Source organism: Sinocyclocheilus rhinocerous, unplaced genomic scaffold (genome assembly GCF_001515625.1).
Source record: "Sinocyclocheilus rhinocerous isolate Xijiao unplaced genomic scaffold, SAMN03320098_v1.1 scaffold604, whole genome shotgun sequence".
Lineage (NCBI taxonomy): Eukaryota > Metazoa > Chordata > Actinopteri > Cypriniformes > Cyprinidae > Sinocyclocheilus > Sinocyclocheilus rhinocerous.
In genome coordinates, this window is record NW_015658518.1 from 1,293,273 (window position 1) to 1,312,430 (window position 19,158).

A 19,158-nucleotide genomic window follows, 5' to 3' on the forward strand; every position below is an offset into this window, starting at 1 on the left:
ATAAATTTTCATATTTAGCTAAATCCTACTAGTTTAGGTTATTTTATGTGATGCGGAAGTGTTCTCTTATTTTGAAAAGCTCCTTCAGCTGTGCTTTTTTTAAAACCTCACCGTCAACAATTTCTGTTTTCACACAAAGAATATTTGCACTGACCTTATGAGTAGTTTGTGCGGTCGATGATATACCGAACGAGATTGAATTATTCCGTGATATATCTAACTTTGATGTTGATGTCTAAGTGAAAGTAAACCGTTCCGTCATTTACTTCCTAAACGTGTCCGGACATGCCTAACAAAATTTGACTTTTAAATGGAGCTCATCATCATCTCAGCAGAGCCAATGATTGGATGTTTCCTGCGTGCAGTAGCTCTTATCAGATGCTCTGCACTGAAAGCCGCTGATGCCTGGACATCATGACAGTGTTAAAGACTGAAACTGCTGCTTTGGCTGGAATGAGTGAAAACTTGTGGTTGGAAAAAGCATGTGCTCACCTTATTCCTGCTTTACCATTATGGATCATTGAATATGCATGGACTAAACGGATGATGGAGGTCTTAGAAGGTGTTTCTTGCAGTGTTTTAAATAACCCAAACAAACCTGTTACAACTTGACACTTTCCATCAAATTATGATTTTTACATAAGTATTTCTTGCATATCTTGCCTTGCTTTCAATTAAAAACAGTATAATCTATTAAATCAATCATGCCTTTGCATGTTATTACACAGTTACTATGTTACTTGTTACTTTATTGTCATAAATCAACTGCACAGTTGGTGCAAGTCAATAATAGATCTAACATAAACTATTTTGAAACGAATGCATGGGAATCAACTTTAACCTTTTTCAGCTCTAGGACCCCCATTATGGCTAGAAGGTGACTGGCATCATCTGACCCTTGAAGAGCCGTGCAGAATCCGTGTGGTGGCAGCAGAGGTCTGGAGGATCGTGCAAGCCAGAGACATCAAGCACTTTGAGAGAGTCACTGAGTTTGTGGATGTTACGTACACACTTGTGCCAAGACTAGTGACCCCCATCAAACACATGAAGATCATGTTTGGTCTGCAGACTCTGGTGAGGCATTGTTTTCTTTGATAAAATACATTGGTCAACCCACTAGAAATAGCTTGCAGTTTTGGATAGAGATTTCCATGGGTTTTTCATTATTGTAATTATATATAATAATATAAAAAATAATAATATAACAATAATCATAATAATCACCGCTCTATTAAAGAACATGGAAAGGAAAGAAAAAATACAAACAGATAAACAAAAGACACCTCAATCAGTAAGAAAAATAAAATCTTAGTCCTTCAGAAATTTGTTATTCTTATTTATGAGATTTTACAAAATAGGAAATCCCAACAAGAATGGCGAAGTAAGCAAAATAAAATAATTAAAATAATCTTAATAGCAAAATAAAATAATTAAAATAATCTTAATGTCTCCCAAAGGCAATGTACTCTATCTGATTGCATTGTTAAATTAAATGAAGCAAAGTTCCTTCCTTAATTTGATAGAATACACAAGTTTAATTGTGCGAGTGTGAATTTGTTTGGCATTACATGACTACTTTACGATTCATGAACTTTTTTATTTTTTAGGTTATCATGTGGATGTTGTGGAATGACCAGAGCACTGCTAAAATCTCTGACAAGATTGAAAACTTTTTCCCTAAAAGCCTTCCGGAGTATCACAAATGTGTAAGTATGATCTCCTTCCACCAGGGGCCACCGTAAATACATGAAAAGCCAAAGTAATTTTTAAATGTACTATATGATGCATGGGTTCTTGTTGAAGTGTATTAAGTTAATATCTGACTATGTGTCATTACTGTATTGTATTGTCTGCATTGACACAAATAATGCTTTAAAATAGAAAATATATTTTAGGACTGCTGAGCTTTTTAACACTTTCCCTTTCTTTCCTTTCGTTTAAATCATGCTTCTATATAGAGCCGCAGGAACATGGATCTCATGCAGAAAAACCAGGAAGATTTCAAGGCCTTTGCTCATGTTCTGGCCAGAGACAGGGATATGCGTGAGACTTACATTCGGGTTAGTGAAAAAAAAAAAAAAACTTTGCATGGTACATTACTTATATCAGCACTAATTTGCATCAGTTCCAGATCCTCAAATCAAATGTGACTATTTAACTTTGTAGGATTTAATGGAGGAGCAATATGGTGAACGCTATGCACAGAAACTGGAGGAGAGACTTGTACACTATTTGGGAGAGCTAGATAAAGTCCTGCCACAACCAACGTGTATTGAACAGGTAAGTGTTTATGTGCTTTTGTGTCTAAAGTAGCTGCATTTTCTGTTTAGTTGTGCTTTTTAAAAAAGGCATTACTATTTTTTTTGTGCTTTTATTTTTCTAAACAAAAAGACTGTTTAAAAAAATACTAAAATGAATAGCACAACAGTTTTTTTCTGACAGACGATAAAACAGCTGAAAAAATTCCAACAACTAAATACACATAAATATATTGGCTAAATATCTAGTCAGAGTCCCCACAGGGCCTTAAAATGTTTTACATTAAGTTTGATCAAAAATAAGGTCGTCAAAAATTCACTGTAAACTATGGAAACAAAAAAAATAATAATAATTGTATCAGCACAATAAACTGTTTATTGCCTTTCTTTAAACACATTTTCATATATATTCACACTAGTATTGATATGTTATTCTGTTCTATCCTCATCTGTGTGCAGGTACTGAAGCAGTCCCATTCATATGGGAGAGGAGAGAAGATCCTAAAAAAATTACTTTCAAGGGATAGTGCATCTCTAGCCACAGTTCTGAAGAGACTCCTGCATTGCGGTAAGAAACATGATTTTGTCTCTGAATTTGCCATAACAGCTTTGAAATTACAGACATTGGCTTCGTTTACATGCACACAAATAATCCATTAGTAATCGGATTGAAGGCACAATCGGCAGTTTTTTACAGCGTGATAAACATAAGCAGCATAGTATGGTGGTTTTATGCAATATTTATCCAGAAATGGACAACTATTAATTCTTCTTTTTAAAGGGGTCATATGATGCTGCTAAAAAGAACATTATTTTGTGTATTTGGTGTAATGAAATGTGTTTATGCGGTTTAAAGTTAAAAAAACACATTATTTTCCACATACTGTACATTATTGTTTCTCCTCTATGCCCCGCCTTTTTGAAACGCGTCGATTTTTACAAAACTAATCGGTCTGAAAAGCGAGGTGTGCTCTGATTAGCCAGCTATCCAGTGCGTTGTGATTAGCCGAATACCTCAAGCGTGAACTCTTAACTTTTATAAAGAATATCTCTTTGGATTTGAGACTTTAGTCTTTGCAACTTTACAGATCTTCTTTATGCACCAAGAGCTTGTAACACTCTAAAGAGAAAGGAAAAAATGAAATCGCATCATATGACCCCTTTAAAACAAATACAGAAACAGTGTAGGAGAATCATTATTATGTGCAAACATCAGGAAACTGAACAAAAAATCAATTCTGATTTGAAGCTTGTGACATATAAATGCACACATCAACTCGATCACTATATTTAGCGTTCATGTAAGCACTACATTCAGATTCATTAATCAGAATGAATTCAGTTCGATTGAAACAAAGGTTGTACATGTAAACATAGCCATTCTTTATTTTCATCTTCATTTTCTCTATTTGACAGCTGTAACAACAAATCAGAGCCTTGACGAAAGTCTCTCACCATCACTTTCAAACACTTGTGAGGTACAAAGGGACGCTGAAGTTGTTAAACCATCCAATGGTACTCTCCGTGTATTTTTGAGGTCATCTCAGAACAGCACAAAGGAGAATCGACTCTCACAAACCAGCACAAAAGAGCTGTTTAGTTCTCAGGGCTTGTGGCAGAATAGAAACACAGAAACTATTTCACCTCAGGAGAAGATTTGTGATGATGGAGTAATTGTTACGTCTACGCAGTTGTCAGATTCTGAAATAGATCAGATTGACTTCAGCCAGTCTCTTCTGGTGGAGAAGGACCTGGTTGGGAGGCACAGACAGAAGAAAACTCAATCTGAGCCAGAACAGAAGGAAAGTCAGACTGATTTTCCAGAGCAGATCTGCTCCAGACATGGCAAAAAAATGAGGAGCATCCTTCAGGAATGTTCTGAAGAGCTTGATGGAGGAGTCGTACAAGCAGAATGCACTCCCACATCAACCCAGAGCACACCACCTCTTCTCCCGTACACACCACAACCTCAAGCATCTCCAAACCAGCACTCATTGTCCTCTAACCCAGATTCATCCTCTACGAACATTTCACAGTCCTACATCCAGCAGGTCAGTCTTTCACCAGTGTCCTCAAAGAATCCAGTTGCTCCTTCACCTTCAGTTCTCCAACAGTCCTCCTCATCATCTCAGTCCACAGCCTCAAAGCAACTCGCAATCAATGCAGGACAGATTTTAGCTACCGTTGTCTTCACCGAACCAAGCAGAACTGATGAACACAATCTGACACTGTCCTTAGAGAGTCAAAGCTTCCTAATGCAGTCCAAGTGGCTTCAACCTCAAGTGTGCCTTAATAGACTAAGCAAGGAAGAATGTGCAAGAGCCATGGATTCATACAGAGCCCGTGAAATTTTAGAAGGAGAACAAGAGCCTAAAGATGATCAATACATGTTATTTGATGTAAATGCATTGTATTCTGATTCATACTCCGAAGACTCCGATTCAACAGACTCTGATGACCCTGATTACAAGCCTGACTAAGACTAAAACAGAGGACATCACAAAGAAAGTCCCAGTGAATGTAGTCTTCATCATGTTTTTCAGATGCATAGCTACTCAAACACCGATTTTAGCATTTTGCTTTGGATGTTTGAATAAACTCGCATTAGGGTTGGGAAAATATGCAGCTTTTTTACTATATTTTCCCTTATGGAGATCAAATTGCTTAAAGCTCTTGATGGTCAGCAGGTCAGTCTTTCACCAGTGTCCTCAAAGAAACCAGTTACTCCTTAATCTTCAGTCCACCAACAGTTCTCCTCACAATTTCAGTCCACGGTCTCAAAGTAACTTGGCACTTAAAGAATCAACACAGGAGAGATTTTAGCTACCGTTGTCTTCACCGAACCAAAGAACACAATCTGAAACTGTCCTTAGAGAGTCAAAGCTTCCTCATGCAGTCCAAGTGGCTTCAACCTCAACTATGCCTTCACAGATTGACCAAGGAAGAATGTGCAAGAGCCATGGATTCATACAGAGCCTGTGACAATTTAGAAGAAGAAAATTGCAGCTTTTCACCTTATTTTACCTCATCATTTACCTCACGGTAGTTAAAATGCTTAGTCTTTCACCAGTGTCCTCAAAGAAACCAGTTGCTCCACCAACAGTTCTCCTCATCTCAATCCACAGCCTCAAAACAACTTCAGTGCAGGACAGATTTTAGCCACCATTGTCTTCACCAAACCAAGCTGAACCAATGAACACAATCTGAAACTGTCCTTAGAGAGTCAAAGCTTCCTCATGAAGTCCAAGTGGCTTCAACCTCAAGTGTGTGCCTCAAAACAACTTCAGTGCAGGACAGATTTTAGCCACCATTGTCTTCACCAAACCAAGCTGAACCAATGAACACAATCTGAAACTGTCCTTAGAGAGTCAAAGCTTCCTCATGAAGTCCAAGTGGCTTCAACAGACTAAGCATATTTTAGGTATTTTAAGAGAACAAGAGCCTGAAGATTATCAATACATGTTATTTGATGTAAATACACTGTATTCGGATTTATACTCAGAAGATTCATGACCCTGATTACAAGCCTAACGGAGACTAAATCAAAAGACATTAAAAAGGTGCCAGCGAACATGGTCTGCAACATATTTTTAGATGCATAGGTACTCAAACATTGAGTTTGACCATTTACTTCGGATGTTTGAATGAACTCGCATTAGGGTTGGGAAACTATGCAGCTTTTTTACCTCATCGTTTACCTCATAAAGGTCAAAATGCTTGCCTTAAAGCTCTTGAAGGTCAATGCCAAAATATTTGTGTCCAGTATGTTATTGGTAATCTGTCATTTTAGACTCCTGTTGCCCTGAATGTCCTATGAAGTGTGAGTATATAACTCTAAAACGACATGGTTTCCAATGTGGAACACTGTTTGCTGTTGCTTTAGTGACGTGTATGGTGGGTCAGGGTTATCGCTGGGTCTCTGTATGGCGTGCTTTAGTGGATACATGTTGACATGCTTTCTGTGATTGACCTAGAAGGGTTATGTAAGGACAGACATTTTGGATTATGACGTGAGTTTTTTTTACTTAGTTTTTTGCCTACAAGGTTGTGTTGACTCTACTAAATAGCGGGTCTGAAGTGTTTTAAGGTTAGTCTTAGCCTCACTAATTCAGTGTTACGTGTGTACATGCTGGTTTCTTAAATAGGTGGTTATGCCAACAAGTACAAAAAACATGAAAGAGAGTTGTGGGTTTAAAGTTCAAGGTTATTGCTCTGTAAAACTCCTGACTTGAGTGTAAATTTGACTTGATGTTATTGCAAACTACTTTGTCATTATTGCATCACATATAGTGCACTCATTCATATACGTGCTGTCAGGTAGAAAAAAATGGCATCTAATGTCTGTAGGTGTTTTGGATAATGATGATTGTTTGAGCTTGAAAGAGTTACATATATGATCCAAGTGACAGCATCTTTTTCTAATTTATTTTTAAGCCATATGACTTTTATTAAAGCAATAGTTCACCCAAAATGAAAATTGTCATTATTTTGTCATCATTTACCTCCTGTAGTTGTCTTTTCTTACTGTGAAACAAGAATGGAAAATGTGCTTGTCACTCTTTTTTGCAGTTACACTGAATTGGGCCTGCAAATCAACTGATTTTTTAATGACTTGGTTTGATTTATCGAGCTTATGAAAAGATCTTTGAACTTGATGTCCCTTGGCCTTTAGTAGAAAACAATGCATGAACAACTTTTGATTTGAACATTTTTATGATTGTGAGAGACCCCAAGCCTTTGATTTTCCATATTTTGTATAGTTGGAAAAAGGCTTTTCACAGACTTAATCATTTTACTTGCATAATAGCAGAATGGCCAATAGTTGCAGTGTTAGCACCAATAAAACAACTCCAGCCGACGCAAAAACGTGAGCTTAACTTATGTAGGACAGATGTGGAGACCAGCCTCTTTCATTCTCATTACAGATGTGGAGAATACTGAAATACAGTGTTAAACCTAAACGGCTTCTCTCATTATAAATGTGCGCTGTAAACAGGTGCAACTAATAAAATAATAATAATAAAAATAGACTGAAGCGAGAGAATGAGACAGCAATAGTTTTGAAAGAAGGAAAGTGTCTCTAAAAACAGCTGAGCGGCATGTGCATAACTCATGTTTTGTGAGGGCAGGAGTGTTTGAGGAGGAGGATGAGGTTCAACCCTAAAACTATAGAATTTTAGATTTATGAGGTAACGGGGGAGTTTTGGACTGCCCCCAGTCTCCACCAATGGAAATATGGGCAGGGTTCAACACCCATTTGGGGGATTCTGTATAAAGCCGGTCTATGAACCGACTTAATCATTATATGCACATATTTACCTATTTATCTCATCCAACAGCCACTGGAGCGTGATTTGTTATAATAAGAAACATAATAAGGTATTTATGTTACATTGTAAGTTCTACATATTGCTTATAGCCTAAACTAGCATATGCATTCGTGTTTTCATTCATTTAGTGTCTAAAATAAATATCTTTAGCGTTTAATATCTTTAATATGTTTTGCATATTTTTAAACAATAGAAAAATACATTTCCACATTACTTTTTGTGCTACTTTTTGATATTTTAGAATATTAGATATCTTGTCTAATTTGACGAATGTTAGACAATATTAAAATTCTACAGATCTTTATTAATCTGATTATTTAGACTAGTGTTTTTCGTATGTAATGTAATTTATTTGCATTGCGGTGTTTGTCTTATGCAAGTAGGCTAAATTTCTGTTAGATAACGGACAACTTTCTTAAAGACTTTTCTTAAAAACTCTAAAAGCTTTTTTTAATATATTTGCGGGGTGTAAATCTATAGCTTATAAAGTTATTGCAGTAGGCTACATTTTCAAATGCAGGTTACTGTCATATAAGTTACTGATCCTAATGGAAAGCACAAATACTGTTGCTATGGTTTCCGCCTCGGGTCGTTTGTTCGCGCGAGTCTATATTAGTCTAGGCTACTGCAGTTTAATTAACTTTTAAAAATCCAACCCTTTGTTTTTCATGTCGGTCTAAAACAAAGACCATTAACATAAAAAAATAGTTATGCCGCTGCGTAAATATCAGTCAACATATTTTACTCTATCAATGTCATCTTTTTCATTCTCTAGACATCTCTTTCAGAAGTGCATAGACCAAGAAATGGAACTGAACGGAGCTCAGAACAATGGCATCAACGGGAACTTCATGTACGGGAACAGTGTCCATCATGTGAGTGTGCGGACTCAAGTGAGTGTGAACCCGGCCAAACTGAAGAGCCTCAGGCAGAGATGGAACGTCAGACCCTCAGAGATGTCCAAAAAAACACTCAACCCCATCCGAGCCATAGTGGACGGGATGAAACTCACTCCCAACCCCGAGAAACCCATGATTGCTCTATCCATTGGTGAGTTATGCATCAAATAACCTACTTTATATACAAAAAACTAAAACACAAAATGTTATGATCCAATATTTGTAAATTAGTTCTATATCAGCTGATGGGCTTTAATCTATTAATTAAACATTTAAAACTTTTAAACAAATGGAAAAAATGTTAGTGTATCATAGCTAGGCTATATAGCTAAAATTTACCGGCTTATTTCTTTTTATTTTATCCTTTTCTCAATCATCGTATGTAGGCTATTATTTGCAATATTCTTTTCGCTGAGCGATTAAATGTAAATGTTTGTTTTGGACTTGATTTTCCACCAGGTGACCCAACTGTGTTTGGGAACATGCCAACAGATGACACTGTTTTACAGGCAGTGAAGGAGGCCATAGACTCACACAAATACAATGGCTATGCTCCCTCAGTTGGTAAGTCTTAGGCATTCATTTTCAGCTTGATTAAAAAATGAATGCTGACATTTTAAGAGAAATTAATTGCCTCATTTGGTATACAACGATTAAATAGTCCCACCTTGCATTTGCATTCTGATAAAAAAAAAATTTGTGATTTTCTCCTCATGAAAATAATCTGTATTTTAAATAACATTGACAGGTTACCAAAAGAGCAGAGAAGCTGTTGCAAACTTCTACAGCTGTCCAGAAGCTCCACTGGAAGACAAAGTGCGTCACATCCATCATTTGTCATTTGTCATTTGTCATTTTTCATATGCTTTTATAAGTTGATGAAGAGTACTTTTTTTTTTCTTCTTAAATCTGTAGGATGTGATCTTGACCAGTGGCTGTAGCCAGGCTATAGAGTTGGCCATCAACGTGTTGTGTAACCCAGGGGACAATATCTTAGTTCCACGTCCTGGATTCTCCCTCTATAAGACGCTGGCAGTGTCTATGGGCATCCAAGTCAAGCACTACAATCTGCTGGTGAGTAAATAAATCACACTGATAGCATGAGTGTGTAAATCAAAAAGACAAAAGTCCATTACCTCAGCTTTCATGAAAATAATCTGTATTTTAAATAACATAGACAGGTTACCAAAAGAGCAGAGAAGCTGTTGCAAACTTCTACAGCTGTCCAGAAGCTCCACTGGAAGACAAAGTGCGTCACATCCATCATTTGTCATTTTTCATATGCTTTTGTAAGTTGATGAAGAGTACTTTTTTTTTTCTTCTTAAATCTGTAGGATGTGATCTTGACCAGTGGCTGTAGCCAGGCTATAGAGTTGGCCATCAACGTGTTGTGTAACCCAGGGGACAATATCTTAGTTCCACGTCCTGGATTCTCCCTCTATAAGACGCTGGCAGTGTCTATGGGCATCCAAGTCAAGCACTACAATCTGCTGGTGAGTAAATAAATCACACTGATAGCATGAGTGTGTAAATCAAAAAGACAAAAGTCCATTACCTCAGCTTAGCATGGAGTCAGAAAACAAAATACTTTCTGTTTACAATAAGGAAAAATATGGAAAGTGAGATGAGAGGGGGTGGGATGGGGCGGGTTTGGGGGCATAAAAGACTAGTGGATGGGTATGCTTTTGTAAGTTGATGAAGAGTACTTTTTTTTTTCTTCTTAAATCTGTAGGATGTGATCTTGACCAGTGGCTGTAGCCAGGCTATAGAGTTGGCCATCAACGTGTTGTGTAACCCAGGGGACAATATCTTAGTTCCACGTCCTGGATTCTCCCTCTATAAGACGCTGGCAGTGTCTATGGGCATCCAAGTCAAGCACTACAATCTGCTGGTGAGTAAATAAATCACACTGATAGCATGAGTGTGTAAATCAAAAAGACAAAGTCCATTACCTCAGCTTAGCATGGAGTCAGAAAACAAAATACTTTCTGTTTACAATAAGGAAAAATATGGAAAGTGAGATAGATGAGAGGGGGATGGGGCGGGTTTGGGGTCATAAAAGACTAGTGGATGGTTTGTGGAGTGGATAGGGAAAATTGCTGCATCATTCTTACAATGTATGGTCCACATCTGGGGTTGATAAATAGAAAGAACCATAAACACGCACATGCAAATAACAGAAAAATACAGCTCAGGTTTTAGTACAGTATAAAGATAAGTGTTATAGATCCTAACACAACTAATATAGGAATAATTTTATTTGCAGACAATATAAGGATGTCTTTTAATTGAATTTAATATAGTTTTAATCTTCCTAAGCACTTATATAATCCCTTTTTCCAGTTCTGCAGTAAGTTTCTACAATACCTCTTGACTGTATCATGCCTAAGATTAGTTTTTTTGAAATATATATTATGTTATATTTTGTTCCTTTAGCCGGAGAAGTCCTGGGAGATTGATCTTCAGCACCTGGAGAGTCTGATCGATGACAAAACAGCCTGTCTGATTGTCAACAACCCATCCAATCCGTGCGGCTCTGTGTTCTCCAGAGAACACCAGCATAAGATTCTTTCCGGTGAATGTTTACACAAATAATATATCAGGAATGTTTATCCACAGAACTTCCAGGATATTAATCTGATAATATTCTATGTGATCTAGTGGCATCAAGAAACTGTATCCCTATCCTTGCTGATGAGATCTACGGAGACATGGTGAGCTCACACTGAATACAGGAACACTTGCATTTACTATCTAAGAACTGTTTATTTTCCAAGCTCACAGTGGTCTTTCATGGAGTTCACACTCTACGCTCACCAATGACCTATGTTAAATGACTTAACTGAGTCTGGCTTACTTGCAAGACACTTTTCGACCTTTTAGAACACTCCTAAAATTAGAGGTTTTTTATTGGCACCTATGGTTCCATGAAGAACCTTTAACATCCACCGAATATTTCCATTGCACATAGTGAAGATAAGGTTCATCAGATGTTCTTCACACATAAAAAATGGTTCTTTTAAGAACTGGTCACTAAAAGTTTCTTTGAGGAACCCATAATTGCACCCCCCCCAACCCCCAACCCCCACATCAGCACTGGAGGGATTAGAGTTGTGTGTGGTGAATGGATGTTGGAAAGCATTCTGGGTTTTAGGTCATGAAGGACACTGAAGAGCAGGGGGCAATGGGTCCACAACTCTGGAAAGTAGTTGCCAAGAGAGAACTTATTTTGTTATATGGAAAATAGTGTTTTTTCAACTTAATACGGTTGGCGGTCTGAGGTGTTTGTAACCCAATAAATCAGTTGGGGTTGTAAGCCGACAGTGAGCGTTTTGAGCGCACCTCAATGACTTTGCACTTTTCATCACACGTGTTTGTGGTTAGCACATGCGTGAAGCTTGACGTATTTTGAGGCGATAGAGAAGGTAGGGAGAGGAGCGGCCCCCTCGTTTCATTGCAGGTAGAATGTTGATTGGCTGGATGGGTTTTTGAGCTCCATCTGGGACAGTATTGATAAATGTAGCCTTGATAAACAAGTTTCTCTGAAAAACATTTTTCAAAAACTTACACTCCAAACCTTTAAAAGAATATCATCCCTCTTGCATTTTATATAGATTATTATATTATGTCATATTATAAATATGTTTAAAGAAAAATATTGCTATTTACAGTGTTGTAATGAGTGGGTTGAGTGTATCTGTTGTTCTGCAGGTATTCCCGGGCTGTGATTTTCACTAAAAGTATACTTTCCTATTTTTTTGTTTAAAAGAAGTATACTAATAGCACACTTGAATAAACTTCTTTTTCGTAAGGGACATCACCGGAATGTTTCTTTTTTATTAAAAAGAATGAAGTCAAAACAAATAAAAAAAGAAAAGAATGAAACGTGTGCATGGATAAATAATTCACAATAAGGTCAATGATATGCAATTAGAAAATAAATAGGATGAATTTTCATTTCATGCTGACTTTAAACTTTGTGACTAGATTGACTCAGCACCTGTTTGATTCATTAACAAATCATTCAGACTGGATTCAAATTAAAGATCAGAATCAAAATTATTTATTTTTCTGCATTTTTATTTATACTTAAATGGTGCTTTTTGAAATGTCATGAGTGTGCGTAAATAATGTCAGAATGTTCATTTTTGGGTGAACTGTCTCTTTAAATGGCCTGATATACATTTAATCACACTTGGCACATTTGCTCATCAGGATGTCCATATTCGGAATGAGCATGTTTGCAAAAAGTGCAAAGTTGCAAGTTAGCAGAGGGTAAATGTATTTAATGCTGGCTCACCCTCAGGTAGGGATCGAGATGGAACACTTCCCAGATTTCCAGAATGATGTGGAGTTCACTGAACGGCTGGTCACTGAGCAGTCTGTGTTCTGTTTGCCCGCTACGGTGAATTATTCATCTCCCTTATCTTACCTTATACCTATTATTTGTCACAAAGTTTGCTTGCATCCATTCTGATACCTTTGTTGTTCCTTTCTGTAGGCATTTGAATATCCAAACTTCTTCCGAATTGTGGTAACCGTCCCAGAGGAGATGATGATTGAGGCATGCATTCGGATCAGAGAATTCTGTGCACGTCACTATCGACCTCGGAGCCAAGACAGCCACGAATTGGACCAGTGAAAGAAACAGACAGAGAGCGAAAGGTCAAAGGAGGAAAGGAAAGGTCAAAGAGCAAAGCAAAGTGGTGTATAAAGCTGAAGAATGAATCAAAGTGTTATAAGAGAGGACACAGTTATGTGCATTACATGTGATGTGCTTTCCCTTTCAGGAAACCCACAGTTCTATGCAAACATCATATTTATATTTTTTATATGTATTATGGCTAGTATTATATAGGGAAGGGGTGGGAGGGTAGTTTGAGGGTTATTAAATGAATATATATATTCATTATTGTAAAATATTGTAGTCTTTTTTTTTTTCCTTACACTGTAACAGACATTGTGGCAAGTTTGGGAAGCCTTGTGACCAAACCATAAAGCCATTTCATGTGTATCCTGCATGATGTGAAGTATTTATCCAATATGTGACGTTTTAGGAATGGAATATTTTGTAGTGCATCTGTTTAATTTGCATGCCCAACCACTTTGAGAGTCAAAATGACATATATGGCACGTATATGACATCTAATGTTTTTTTTTTAGAATTTTGTTTTCAATTGTTATACCTCAAAAACTATTTAAATAAAATTGTATCTCAGTATTTCTTTAAGGACCAATGTGTATTATTATTATTAGAAATAATTCCATAGAAGGGGGAGGAGGGAAGTACAGGTGGATTTCACCTCCCGAAAAAAAGGACTTCCTTTTACCAATGTTACTCTTACTTTCTCAAGATGTAAAAATCAGATACAGTAGCAAGAAAAAAACTGAATAACTGACAAAACTGCATGATTGGCAAAGAAAAAAAGTGTAGGTCTGGACTTGATTTTGTCTATTCGGTTATTGATTGGATGATCGTTAAATATTTTCCTGCCCTCACGCAGGTAAACACATCATCAGAGATGTCGTTGCAACTTGCAAGAGTCGGGGGAAGTTATTTTGATAAAGATTGCGAAGGATTAATCATTTATAATAAACACTGGGTGAAATGGTTTTCTCTGATCCTATTGGTTAAAACTGTTCCATGGGTCATTACACGAAATCTGTGCTTTTCCACTTGGAAAAATTAAAAAATAAAATAAGCTTAATCAACATTTTTAAAATATCCATGAAAACGAAGACACCTTAAAATGACAAGAAATTGTATTGTGCCATCTCAGGGTATGTCATTTATTATTTTATGACTACTTTTCTAACTCTGTTACCAACACAAGCGTTACTAGATACTATAGTTTAATTTAGAACTACACTCTGAAAAATAAAGGTGCTTTACGATGCCATAGAATAACTTTTTTTTCTAAAGGGTTCCATAAAGAACCTTTAACATCTGAAGAACCTTTCGGTTTCACGAAAGTGGCGAAAGAAGGTTCTTATTAGATTATATTATTAAGATCCTTTGACTGAATGGTTCTTTGTGGAACCAAAAATGGTTCTACTATGGCATTGCTGTGAAGAAGCTTTTAAGCACCTTTATTTTTAAGAGTATATGTGATAGTTTTCACGTGTATGAGCAGCATTTTAGTCCCTCTTTTCACTGGGATTGTTTCAGATTTTGGATTTTTAAAAATATTTTTATATTTGTCGTTCAGATGACCAAGAACATCCTAATTGTGGAGGGTGACCACGTCAATTAAGAAAATATATATATTTACAAGAGAGATATTAAAAAAGGGCTAGTTACAATGGAAAAAACCTGGAAGGCTGTATCAAATATATATTTTTTAAGTTTTAAAAGCTTTTCTGTCACTGTGCTGCTCTCTAGTGTTGGATGCATGAATTACATAATACAAAGAGGGTACCTCAAAGTCATATCTTTGGTCTTTTCATACCTTCCTATACCTTGTTAAAAGGTAATTAAAGGTCAGAGGTAAAAGTTACATTTATTTTTAACATTTTAATTTAGCTCTATCAGCTTTGAGGATATCCTGATTTGCACACACACTCAATTCTTGAGGAAGTAACACAGGGTCACATGAGCTCTAAAGGTCACATTGACAACTGTGCCAACAGCCTGTAGTTTCAGGAAACATACATATGGGAACAATAGTGTTAAATGATCTGCACCCACATACACATACGCACAGACACAGCCCTTGTCAAGTTCAATGATTAACTGCAAAGATAAAGAGAAGGCAGGTCTGCTTAGACCGCAAAGAGGAAGATTGGAGCTAGAAATACAGAGGCATAGGAAATAAAATAAGCTTAATCAACATTTTTTAAATATCCATGAAAACGAAGACACCTTAAAATGACAAGAAATTGTATTGTGCCATCTCAGGGTATGTCATTTATTATTTTATGACTACTTTTCTAACTCTGTTACCAACACAAGCGTTACTAGATACTATAGTTTAATTAGAACTACACTCTGAAAAATAAAGGTGCTTTACGATGCCATAGAAGAACTTTTTTTTCTAAAGGGTTCCATAAAGAACCTTTAACATCTGAAGAACCTTTCGGTTTCACGAAAGTGGCGAAAGAAGGTTCTTATTAGATTATATTATTAAGATCCTTTGACTGAATGGTTCTTTGTGGAACCAAAAATGGTTCTACTATGGCATTGCTGTGAAGAAGCTTTTAAGCACCTTTATTTTTAAGAGTATATGTGATAGTTTTCACGTGTATGAGCAGCATTTTAGTCCCTCTTTTCACTGGGATTGTTTCAGATTTTGGATTTTTAAAAATATTTTTATATTTGTCGTTCAGATGACCAAGAACATCCTAATTGTGGAGGGTGACCACGTCAATTAAGAAAATATATATATTTACAAGAGAGATATTAAAAAAGGGCTAGTTACAATGGAAAAAACCTGGAAGGCTGTATCAAATATATATTTTTTAAGTTTTAAAAGCTTTTCTGTCACTGTGCTGCTCTCTAGTGTTGGATGCATGAATTACATAATACAAAGAGGGTACCTCAAAGTCATATCTTTGGTCTTTTCATACCTTCCTATACCTTGTTAAAAGGTAATTAAAGGTCAGAGGTAAAAGTTACATTTATTTTTAACATTTTAATTTAGCTCTATCAGCTTTGAGGATATCCTGATTTGCACACACACTCAATTCTTGAGGAAGTAACACAGGGTCACATGAGCTCTAAAGGTCACATTGACAACTGTGCCAACAGCCTGTAGTTTCAGGAAACATACATATGGGAACAATAGTGTTAAATGATCTGCACCCACATACACATACGCACAGACACAGCCCTTGTCAAGTTCAATGATTAACTGCAAAGATAAAGAGAAGGCAGGTCTGCTTAGACCGCAAAGAGGAAGATTGGAGCTAGAAATACAGAGGCATAGGAAACGACAGGAAAGACAAGGCAATCCACTTAGCTGCTACTCATTTTACATTGCACAAATCTTTCTTACATGGAGGAGAGCGCTGGACAGCCTAGGAAGATTGAACTAAATGATGGCACATACATGCCACTACTGGGACTTGGAACATTCAAGCCAGAGGTAGCATTACATTTCTACAATAGCCACATTCTAATTTACATACATAGCCTACATATATATGGTACATTCAGAAAACTCTGGACACTTTTTAACAATAAGATTTACTTGAATAGGGATATGGGAAAGTATAGGAGCTAGTTGTCACATTGGGAAGTTATGTGGACAAAGTCTGAAGTTTCATTGCGCAAATGCTAGCAGTGATTTTGTATGCTGGTTTCAATGATTGTAATAATAAGATGCACTAATAATAGGCTATTTGATAACAGGTTTATATTGTGACAACTTGTCCCACATAGTAGCCCCAATACATGTTATAAAATTTAAATGAAAACAAAATAAAATCTACTTGAAAGTAATAAGAGAATCTGTCTCATTTATACTAAATGAATACGGATATTGTATTTTAATTGCTCTTGTTTTCCTATATCTTTTGACTCCAAGTCTTCATTTTTAAGACGCAGGACCATGTCAAGGACCGTGATCTTGTCATTTTTAGTAGTGTAATAATGTCATAATCTTAGTAATGCTTTAATGATTTACTACATGGTGAACAGTCCACTTGCCCAGATGTGAGTCAGAGGGCAGTTGAGGCAGCAATCGCTGCTGGATATCGGCATATAGACATAGCCTACAGCTACCGGGTTGAAGCAGCGGTGGGGAAGGCCATCCAGTCCATGATACTACAGCAGGGCATCATCAGACGCCAAGACATGTTCATAGTCAGTAAAGTGAGTTCAAGTTATGTTGGCGCTCTAAAATTAGGCCTAAATCAATGTGCGCTCATTTAAAGGAGCAAAACATCACGCATGCACTAATAATAGGCTATTTGATAACAGGTTTATATTGTCTTGTATATTAACTTGTCCCACATAGTAGCCCCAATACATGTTATAAAATTTAAATGAAAACAAAATAAAATCTACTTGAAAGTAATAAGAGAATCTGTCTCATTTATACTAAATGAATACGGATATTGTATTTTAATTGCTCTTGTTTTCCTATATCTTTTGACTCCAAGTCTTCATTTTTAAGACGCAGGACCATGTCAAGGACCGTGATCTTGTCATTTTTAGTAGTGTAATAATGTCATAATCTTAGTAATGCTTTAATGATTTACTACATGGTGAACAGTCCACTTGCCCAGATGTGAGTCAGAGGGCAGTTGAGGCAGCAATCGCTGCTGGATATCGGCATATAGACATAGCCTACAGCTACCGGGTTGAAGCAGCGGTGGGGAAGGCCATCCAGTCCATGATACTACAGCAGGGCATCATCAGACGCCAAGACATGTTCATAGTCAGTAAAGTGAGTTCAAGTTATGTTGGCGCTCTAAAATTAGGCCTAAATCAATGTGCGCTCATTTAAAGGAGCAAAACATCACGCAATAATGATGCTTCCCCTTTTTAGTTGTGGAGTACCCATCATGCTCCTGAAGACATTCCTGTTTGCATAAATACATCTCTGAATGACCTTCAACTTGACTACCTGGACCTATACCTAGTGCACTTTCCAGTGGGACTGAAGGTAGTAATACAAGAAGAAAAAAAAAGGATAAATAATTATTTGGAATGAAAATTATTTGAATTATACATACAATTATTTGAATATTTTTTTTATTATTTATAAATGTATATTTATATTTATTTGTATATATATATATATATATATATATTAATTATTTACAAAAGTAGATTATAAATATAAATTATTATTGTAATAATAACATTACATAAATAATATAATAGGCTATAATATAATATAACACACATTTATATAGCACACGTACATCACGGAGATGTCTATTTGACGTCTGCATTTACATCTGCAAGACGTATTTTTTAGTGTTTGTTCATCCTATCAGGTGTCAAATACACGTTTATTAGATGTCTTTAAGATGTTTATGATTTAGAATGTATGTAAAACTGACTTACAGATGTTTGTACACAGCCCTGCAAATAAGCCTGCACTGGCCCTTTACGGGCCCACTTAGGGCTAGCCTTAGGGCCCCCAGCGGGCTGCCAGCGTAGGGCCCCTGAGAATTTACTCATTGGCAAAACGTTGGCCCCTTAGCGCTGGCCCTGCACGGGCAGCCCTCACTTAGCCCCCAGGAAGCCCTCACTATGCCCACACATAGCCCGCACTATTAATCTACAACAATACATCAGTTTCACTTTAAATACTTTCCAGCTACTATAACTTAAGTCTTTGGGAAAAAACAGTTATTATACATCTGAAATGGATGCAGTCACCACATAACTAATGTCTGTATTGTCAAAAATGTACAGTAGTCAAAGGGATTTCAAATCAATTTATTAAATACAAAACAGAAAACATTCAGTTCAGGTTAATACAGCTTGATGTGTGCAAAAGTCTTATCTGTACTATGTACTACAGATAAGACTTTCGCACACATCAACTTTCACATGACGAAATCCTACAGTCTTACATTGCTTTGTTTGCTTTCTTTTTTTGTACTTTTGTGTATTTACATTTTTGGCTATATGTAGCTGTATTAACCTGAACTGAATGTTTTCTGTTTTGTATTTAATAAATTGATTTGAAATCCCTTTGACTACTGTACATTTTT

General features: G+C 36.5%; 4 protein-coding genes across 5 annotated transcripts in view; 3 read left to right on the forward strand and 1 right to left on the reverse strand.

The window, feature by feature from the left end:
• The window catches only part of LOC107722486 (protein C19orf12 homolog), a 2,508-nt gene extending 1,649 nt beyond the window's left edge, over window positions 1-859 (reverse strand). Inside the window, exon 1 of one of the 2 annotated variants that reach the window (XM_016530848.1) lies at window positions 842-859. The gene's annotated coding sequence lies outside the window, so the exon portion shown is untranslated. Of the gene's footprint in view, window positions 1-154; window positions 296-841 lie in introns of those variants that run through there. The other variant, XM_016530847.1, reaches the window with a different exon arrangement.
• Window positions 411-5,509, forward strand: LOC107722485 (uncharacterized). Its single transcript, XM_016530844.1, has 7 exons — window positions 411-562; window positions 851-1,074; window positions 1,608-1,706; window positions 1,959-2,060; window positions 2,167-2,280; window positions 2,718-2,826; window positions 3,675-5,509. Exons 1-7 carry the CDS (start codon window positions 415-417, stop codon window positions 4,736-4,738), a joined length of 1,860 nt encoding a protein of 619 aa, XP_016386330.1. The 5' UTR covers window positions 411-414; the 3' UTR covers window positions 4,739-5,509.
• A 2,063-nt stretch (window positions 5,510-7,572) lies between these two features.
• Window positions 7,573-13,642, forward strand: LOC107722456 (tyrosine aminotransferase-like). Its single transcript, XM_016530811.1, has 10 exons — window positions 7,573-7,637; window positions 8,377-8,638; window positions 8,947-9,051; window positions 9,236-9,303; window positions 9,403-9,561; window positions 10,924-11,062; window positions 11,149-11,201; window positions 12,199-12,219; window positions 12,770-12,892; window positions 12,989-13,642. Exons 2-10 carry the CDS (start codon window positions 8,395-8,397, stop codon window positions 13,127-13,129), a joined length of 1,053 nt encoding a protein of 350 aa, XP_016386297.1. The 5' UTR covers window positions 7,573-7,637; window positions 8,377-8,394; the 3' UTR covers window positions 13,130-13,642.
• A 2,351-nt stretch (window positions 13,643-15,993) lies between these two features.
• The window catches only part of LOC107722465 (aldose reductase-related protein 2-like), a 6,739-nt gene continuing 3,574 nt past the window's right edge, over window positions 15,994-19,158 (forward strand). Inside the window, exons 1-3 of the mRNA XM_016530820.1 lie at window positions 15,994-16,571; window positions 17,126-17,299; window positions 17,979-18,095. Coding sequence (XP_016386306.1) covers window positions 16,482-16,571; window positions 17,126-17,299; window positions 17,979-18,095 — 381 coding nt within the window. The 5' untranslated portion in view covers window positions 15,994-16,481. The remainder of the gene's footprint in view (window positions 16,572-17,125; window positions 17,300-17,978; window positions 18,096-19,158) is intronic.

Bases quoted from the DNA above. Each gene is read 5' to 3' on its own strand.
- LOC107722456 (XM_016530811.1), top strand. From the start codon at position 8,395: ATGGAACTGAACGGAGCTCAGAACAATGGCATCAACGGGAACTTCATG. The intron at 9,052-9,235 runs GTAAGTCTTAGG...TAACATTGACAG, and splicing joins TGGCTATGCTCCCTCAGTTG to GTTACCAAAAGAGCAGAGAA. The intron at 12,893-12,988 runs GTGAATTATTCA...TCCTTTCTGTAG, and splicing joins TGTTCTGTTTGCCCGCTACG to GCATTTGAATATCCAAACTT.
- LOC107722485 (XM_016530844.1), top strand. From the start codon at position 415: ATGACAGTGTTAAAGACTGAAACTGCTGCTTTGGCTGGAATGAGTGAA. The intron at 1,075-1,607 runs GTGAGGCATTGT...TTTATTTTTTAG, and splicing joins TGTTTGGTCTGCAGACTCTG to GTTATCATGTGGATGTTGTG. The intron at 2,061-2,166 runs GTTAGTGAAAAA...TTAACTTTGTAG, and splicing joins TGCGTGAGACTTACATTCGG to GATTTAATGGAGGAGCAATA.